The sequence below is a fragment of the Poecilia reticulata genome, unplaced genomic scaffold (assembly GCF_000633615.1).
Source record: "Poecilia reticulata strain Guanapo unplaced genomic scaffold, Guppy_female_1.0+MT scaffold_807, whole genome shotgun sequence".
NCBI classification, from domain to species: domain Eukaryota; kingdom Metazoa; phylum Chordata; class Actinopteri; order Cyprinodontiformes; family Poeciliidae; genus Poecilia; species Poecilia reticulata.
Window position 1 is genome coordinate 1 of NW_007615552.1, and position 7781 is coordinate 7781.

Genomic DNA, 7781 nt, shown 5'->3' on the forward strand with positions numbered 1-7781 from the left:
TGAACCATAGAAACACAGACTGAACCAGCAACTGAACCACTGAACCAGAGACTGAACCAGCATGGGTTGGGATGGCAGGTTTCAAAGTAAAAGTGACTTTCCAGTGGAACGTCCGGGGAGAACTCTGTCTCAGTATCAGAACGTTTCTAACGATAAACTCATTCATCCAGCTAATGAATCTAAATTTTTATTTCTCCAGGTGTATTTCCTGGGAAATCTGATCTGAAGGACATGAGCAGAGTCCTTAGAGCTGGGATTACCGGCTCATCACTGGAGGCACAAACTCATCCATTCCTTCCAAACCTTCAGGTTTATGTTGAATAATTTATTTGCCTTTTAGGCTTTTTAAATGTGAGCAAAGCCGTTAAAGGCCAGACAAACAAGAAGGAGAATTTATCCTTCAGCATGTTTTAATGCTCAGATGTTTGGGTATTTGTTAAATAAATCACAGTAAACCAGCGCTGCAGTAAAAACATCAGGCAGATCATTGCTGACTCCTCCAACGCTGTAGCAGTCAGTGTTACAGTAGCTCTGCAGAAGCTTCTGACTGAAGTAGTTCAGGTGTCCTTAGCTTTTGTACTTGATTTAAATAATTTTACCAACTGGTCAGTTTTATTCTGCTCCCAGTCTTACTTTTTAAATGACTATAAACTATTATTGCTGTAACAATTCTAAAAAAAAAGGAGTTTACTTCAGCTGCTGAACTGCTGAAAATATAAATAAAATATCTAAACATTATTACAGTGAAGTCTGTTCTGGTCATATTCCTCGTTCCAGGACTCAAATATTCATACAGAATATTTATTGATGCTCTTGTTACTTTATTTGCTGTAAAGCACAAAGAAGAAGCAGCTTTTTTTCCTGCATTTGCCATCTCTAGGGGGTTTAAATATTAAAATGAACTTGAGCTATTATTATTGAACAGAGATTAGTTTTCCATTTCAGATACTACCTTGATATTCCCAGCCAGCTGCTCCGGTTTGCCAAGCAGTAAATTGGATCCTTCTGATGGTTTTTATGTTAATCTACAGTTTTAAGTTTCCTTTAAAGCAGCTGAATAACTTTAATTAGCTGAGAGGCTCCAAACAATGGAGAGCAGCAGCTTAATGTGAAGCTGTGGGTCTGAAATAGAAACATTCAGACAGTTCTGAAGCTCAGCTTGGAGTCCAGATTCAGAAAACCTGAACCTGAACGAGTCGTTTAGTTTCAAATCCCTGGGATCCGACACAGACCTCCATCTTCATCTGCAGGAGGAGCACAGAAGCCCAGTGGTGATGCATCCACAGCAGGATGAGGTGGGAGGTCACGTGGGGTCACCGGGGCGACCCATGCATCACCCCGCTCCACTGAGGGCGGGTCTGACTCGCTCCCAGTTAAATATGGGAGCTGGGACGTCTCGCCGTCTCTGCCAAACAACAAACCCTCTGCAGCAGGAGCTGAGAAAAAACCTTTTAAATGCTTTTTCCTCAGGAGTCAGAGGTCGACCTCCACATGGCCTGGGGGTTGACCATCTACAGAATGCAGCAGAAAGCATTATGAACAATAATATCTGATCTGAAAGGTGGACAGTAAAATTCCTCCACTATAACTGGACTTTTCATAAAGAATATTTCATGTTTCTGACTGGTTATGATCTGAATCCACATGGTAAAAACTGCTGTATGTTTCCAAAAGACAACCAGAAACGTTCTGGCTCTTTGACCCAACATGATTATAGCCGATGACCTCAAGCTGGCTGTTGGTTTTACCGGAGGAAACATTGAGGAGGAGCCGATCTGGGCCTCAGAGGAGCCATCGCTAGCGCCGAGAAGACGGACTGCTCTCAGCAGGACAGACAGACCTCCAGGTTTCCATGGTGATCCAGCAGATGGAAAGGAAAGCAACACTTCCTTCACCTGAGCAGGGATCAGGCACATGGTCTGGACCGATGAACAGATCCGTCTTTTCAAGCTTCTTCCTCCGCTCTGCAGACGGATGTTCCTAAACTTCAGACTCTGGTCTGGTTCCCGTCCGGATGGCGCGAACCAGCGGAGAAGAGCAACGCCACCCAGGAAACCAGTGACACACAGCAGACGGAAATAGCCTAGCCAGCTCTCCGACGTATACTACAGGACATTTTGAGGTCTCAATTTAAATACAGGAATATAAGACTTGAGGAGTTTTTTTTCCAGAGTTTTTCTGATTGAGTACGAAAAAACTAAAACCAGAATCTCCTCACCAACCGCTGATGCTGCGACAGATTATCTGGATGAAATGCTACAAACAGCAAACTGTTTGTTTCGAGCAGCAGCAGGTTTCCATCGGGCTTCCATCTGCTGCCGAGCCCGTTGGGTCCGTTCTTAGTTAGAATCGTGTTTTATAGTTTTACTAAGCGACAGTTGGACTGTACTCCTCCTGCTCTCTCTCAGGTAAACCTCCAGGTGAGTTCAGTCTGAATCCTCCTACCTTCTCCATCTCGCTGCTCTTCCTCTTGCGTCCGGTCCGGTTGATCTTGACGGTGACGGCGCTGTCGTCGCCCTGCCGCCGCAGCGCCAGGCGGTCGGGCTGCAGCGGGCTGAACGAGATCTCCAGCTCCGGCCGGGGGAAGCGGCTCGTCCGGCCCGTTTCCGTGGAAACCTCGGAGGACTCCAGCACCGAGGGGAAGCCGGACGAACCCTGGGGAAACAGCAACACTGAACTCAGCTGCTGCACCAAAGAGGCCCTGACGCTTTGACTAGGCCCTTCTCCTCCTCTCCTACACCCGGTTCATACTACACGATCCTTTGCCCCGATTTTCCTCTTATGACGCCGACATTCTAAGATTGGCGCTTGCGATAATCGTAGCCGATCATCCTGCAGCGTGTTTCTGTGTTGCGACTGATCGGGTCCAGTCGGTAGAACGGCGGACCGCTCCCATCTAACGTCGGTCATACTCAACATGTTGGATTGTCTTGGCCAGTTTATCGCTGCAGTGTGGGGTTTTCCCAGCCTGTTGAATGTGACCGGTAGCCAATCAGAAAGCAGGGAGGAGAATCCCAAACAGCTGACATGGACAACCGAACAACATGAATGCATATTCAACATTTCATGCAAGGAGTACCCAGAGAAAAAACAAGGAATTTGATGGATATAGCTGGTTTTTACAGGACTTTCCGTCTGGAATCTGAATGTCGGTGAGAGGAATCGGTTCGTGTGGCTGGACACACTGCACGACTGAACCCGATCGAACCCGTTTGAATCCGCTATGCCTGTGATTTTTTTTGTCAGGTGTTGAAAATCGTGCAGTGTGAACTGGACTTACCCGACTGCTGGCGGACGATCTGGTCTCCCTCCTCTCAGGCTGCAGAGGTTCAGCCTTTGCTTTCTTAGCCAGAGCAGAACTCTCACTCTGAAGGGGAAAAAAAAACACATTATTCTACATTAATCACCTAAAATCAACACAATATATTATATGTAAATCATCTGGACTTAATGCAAGGATTTAAAAATGTGATTCGACCCAACTTTATAAGGAAACATCCAGATAAAAGAAGATCTGAAGTGTTTTCTTCCAGGAAGACGTGGGAAACGTTGCAGTGAAAACCTAAACGTTTCATCCGTCTCCAGAAATATTCACTAATATCTGAGCATTTTTCACATCTTCATTTAAAGTGTGGGGAACATGTCAGATCCTGAAGAGGCTCTACGTATTTACAGCTTATAAACTATACGAGTGCTTCTGCAGCAGTTTAAATGCTTTGGTATTTTAAACTGGTTCATTTTTCCTGTGAAACGTCAGAACTCTCCTGTTTGTCAGATAAACTCCGACGGTTCTGACCTGCTCTGCTGCGATTCCCTGGTTGTTTTCCTTCAGCTGCACAATCTCTGCTTCCTTCTCCGCTAGAGCCGCCTGCAGCTCTGCCACTCTGAGAGAACGGCGGCAACCATTAGCCTGCAACACACACACACACACACATATCAGATCCACTGAACTACAGGAGCCTCTCCAGGCACCATTAAACTCCTGAGGCAAATGGAAACAAATCCACTAACTAAACGACTAAAATGTTGGAATTATTCCCAAAGCTGAAGCTCAGCTGTCATCTCGTTATCAGGGAAGAAATATTGTCCTAATTAGACACGCGTTGCTCCACAATATGAAAAAACGAGTCGACTAAAACAGCAGTTTATCATCATAGAGTCCAAGCCCAGAGTCCAGAACACGTCAGCCGTCTGCCCGTCCAGAACAGAATCCATCCGATTGTTCTGGTTAGCTGTATGCTAGTTATTAGCTGTGGAGCTCCAGGTGTGTGTAACACACACATGAGCTGGTGAACTGGTCCTGCAGACACTTCCTGCTCTGGTTGGAGCCGTTTGGCTGGTGAATCTCTCAACTTGATGAAAACCTGATTTAAAAGTTTCCATATTCAGCTCTGAGTTGCTGTTAATCAACTCAATAACAGCATCTACAAAAACTTGGTTTATAAAACTATTTGTTGCTCTGAAATGTGACTGACGTTGAGTTTTGATAAATGTTCTTAATAACTTGGTTCTGTTGACTCATTGATCTGTTTTTGTTTTGTTTTTAAATGCTAATGTTTGTAGCTTTGTTATTGAGCTGCCCAGGCTAATTTTTAGCCTCATGCTAACAATCGACTTTAACATTGTTCAAACATTTCAAAATGTGTTAGTTTGTATCTTTTTATTCTCCCATTAAGATGCTGGTTTCCTGTCCTCAGTCATAAACATCCCAGTCCAATAATTTAGTCCCAACTTAATTACTTTTATTTAGCTGGTTATTCTATAATCCTCTATAACTATAATCCTCAGACCTTCATTTTTCTTCACTCTGCTTCCAGTCAGACAGACGGAGAGCAGAGGATGAAGTATGAAACCTTTCAGTTCAGATTCCTGATTTAATCCTTCTTTCACCAAACCCGATCATGTTGGATCATTAATAACGTCTGATGGGACAGCCTGTCTGATTTATCGGTAAGTGTGGCGCTGCACTGACCCCTGCTGGTGACGCTGGGCTCTGCTGCTGCAGCTCCTTGATGATCTTGTCTTTGTCCGCCTGGCTGGCCAGCAGCTTCTGCAGCTGCACCTCCAGAGCAGCGACCAGCGTGTCCCGCTCCGCCCTCCAGCTCTCCATGGCCGCCTCCTTCTCCTCCAGCCTGGACTCCTGGGAGCAGACGGAGACGTGTTGGAAAAACATGTGGAGCTGCAGACGTTTCACCGTCCGGCTCTTACCAGGAGGCTCTGCTGGCGACAGTAGCGCTCTCGGTCCTCTGCAAACTTCCTCATCTCCTGGTTCCTCTTGTCCTCCGCCTCTTTGGCCTGGCCAATCAGAGACAGCTTCTCCTCCTGCCACTTCCTGCGTTCAGCCTGCTGTTTCTCCGTCAACACCTGCAGGAGAAGCAGACGTCCATCTGTCCACGTGTCCAACGTTCCTCATCCAGACAGACTCCAGTTCTGCAGCTTCTACCTTTAAGCTCTGCTGGGCTCGGGAAGCTTCGTCTCTGGCCAGCCCGAGGTCGTCTGAAGGTCGGCCGGACCCGCCGCTCTGCTCCAGCAGCTTCCCCTTCAGCTTCTCCACCTCTGAAACAACCAACTTGTCACATCAGTCTGTCAGTAAAATCATCAGTTTATGTGGACAGATCTGAAGTTTCTGGTGCTGAATGACGGAGTGAAGGTGTTGACTGGTTCTTATCCAGGTGTTTCACCTGCAGAGAGCTCCTGCAGCAGACGCATCTTGTCGTCCAGGACCTGCTCCATCTGCTGCTGCGTCTCCTCCTGCTCAGTCAGCGCCAGCCGCATGTCCTCCATCACCTGCTGCTTGGCCTGCAGCTCTGCAGAGGAGCAGACAGGAACATGGCTGAGGGAGCAACAACCTGAGGGAGGACTCGGCTGGACTCTGGCCCTGGATGGCTTCACGTTTATTTTAAGGAGACCTGTCATGCTTCCCTGAATAAGTACAGGTTAGGGCTGTAAACATGTTACGTGTTTCGTATAAGATCATTCTCAGATCATGAGATTTCACCGCCTCTGTTCTGTTTGAGGTTCTTCCAGAATGAGCTGCTTTAGTGTTCTGTCACTTTTATGCAAATAAGCTGCTGCTGGCCACGCCCCCAACCTCAACGTTTACATTTTAAACACATTAAAATGGCTGCAGACAGAAACACCTGCAGACAGCGACACTGTTAAAAGTGATTTTTTTTGTTTAAAAATCCCTGATTTTGTGGAGCTACTTAATATAGTTTATAATTTTGTAACATTTTTTCTTCAAACTTCTTTCAAAATCTACATATAGAAGGAAAAAAATGACGAAAATGGTGAAAAATGTGCAAAAAGCTCAGAATTATGCATCAGAACGACTGAAGTGGGGGGATATTTAAGCAGCCTGATGGAGACTCATCATCCCAGAGCAGGTCTCTACCTTTACAGGCCTCCTGGTAGAGCTGGGACGCCTTAGAGTCCTGCTGCTCCTGGAAGGACAGAAACATGAGGAGCCGTTAGGATCCAGCAGACTGGGAGGAATCAGACACAGCTGGAAACATCAGGGTTGTTTTACGGCTCTGAGCTGCTGGATGGTTCTGTCTCTGCTGCTCAGGTCCGACTGCAGCTGCTTCCTGGTTTTGTCCATGTCAGAAAGCTTCTGCTTCAGGGTCGTCTCCTCTGCTCTCATGGCCGACACCTGAAACCAAGACCAGTTTCTGCAGGTTTCACTAAATCACATTTCAGAGTTTTTAAGACCCTTATGAGCTCCAGTAGGTCAGAATGTTGCCACACTGCTGTGTTTAAAATCCACTAAACCTCCTGACGTCAGTTTGTGTCGCACCAAATGCTGCTCTTAGATTGGCGCCAACAGCAGCAACGCAGACCGTTTTCTGAGCCAGAGCATCAAATGAGTTGGTAACAGAAGTGAGCGAAGGGTGAAGACCAACGTTGTCCAAATAGGTTAGAAATTTGCGCTCGCCCATGAGACGGAAAAAAGTGAGCTAGCAAAGGTGTAGCAGGAAGGTGGCAGCAGCCTGAACCGCATGGAGCTACAGAAAGCAATGAAGTCTTCCTGAAACTCCAGCTGCTGCCTACATTCACTGAGATGAAACCGCCAAGCCACGACAAAATATAAAACCCATGATTGAAGTATTTAAACCCGACTTGCATTGTTTGTGTATTTAAGACGTTTTAAGGCCTCGTGCATTTTAGATCCATGAATTTAAGACGTTTTAAAAATGCGCAGACACCCTGAAAACAAACCACGTGCTCCAGATTAAGATATTCTAATGTAATCCGGCCTCGTTTAAAACCCGGCTGGATGTGTTGAGCCCGTATCCCCCAGTGTTCTGATACGGACCTCCTTCTGGACTTGCTGGACCTGCTTCCTGTAGTCGGCCAGCTTCTCTCTGAGGTCTGACGAGTCGTCCTCCTTCCTCTGAAGCTCCAGGCGGAGGCTCTTCACCTGCTGCGTCTCCTCCTGAGCCTCCAGCTTCAGCCTGGGACAGAGACACCAGAGACATCAGGAAGGAGGTTCAGGAAGTGATGAAGAAGCGGCTTCATCTTCGTCGTTACCTGCTGATCTCCCCGGCTTTCTTCTCCAGCTCAGCATCCTTCTCAGCTAAGGCCTCATGAGCCACAGCCAGCAGCTCCTGCCGCCGCTCCACCTCCTTCCTCCTCACTTCCTGGACAGCAAGGTTCTCCTCCTTCTCCCGTCGCTCTGCTTCCTGCAGCTTCTCCTGCAAGGTCGCGACCTTTCGCTCGGCTTCCTGCAGGGTCACGACCTGTTGCTTGGTTTCCTGAAGCTTCTCCTGCAAGGTCGCGAC

At 47.1% G+C, this 7781-nt stretch overlaps 1 protein-coding gene across 1 annotated transcript; it reads right to left on the bottom strand.

Moving 5' to 3' along the window:
• Positions 1-2352: 2352 nt before the first annotated feature.
• On the bottom strand, positions 2353-7775 carry LOC103461229 (kinesin-like protein KIF20B). The gene is made up of 11 exons (XM_008403548.2): positions 7531-7775; positions 7316-7454; positions 6530-6652; positions 6395-6443; positions 5682-5807; positions 5444-5556; positions 5209-5364; positions 4973-5140; positions 3797-3910; positions 3281-3367; positions 2353-2655 (listed from the first exon to the last, which is right to left on the bottom strand). Exons 3-11 carry the CDS (start codon positions 6641-6643, stop codon positions 2368-2370), a joined length of 1215 nt encoding a protein of 404 aa, XP_008401770.1. The 5' UTR covers positions 6644-6652; positions 7316-7454; positions 7531-7775; the 3' UTR covers positions 2353-2367.
• Between the last annotated feature and the right edge of the window lie 6 nt (positions 7776-7781).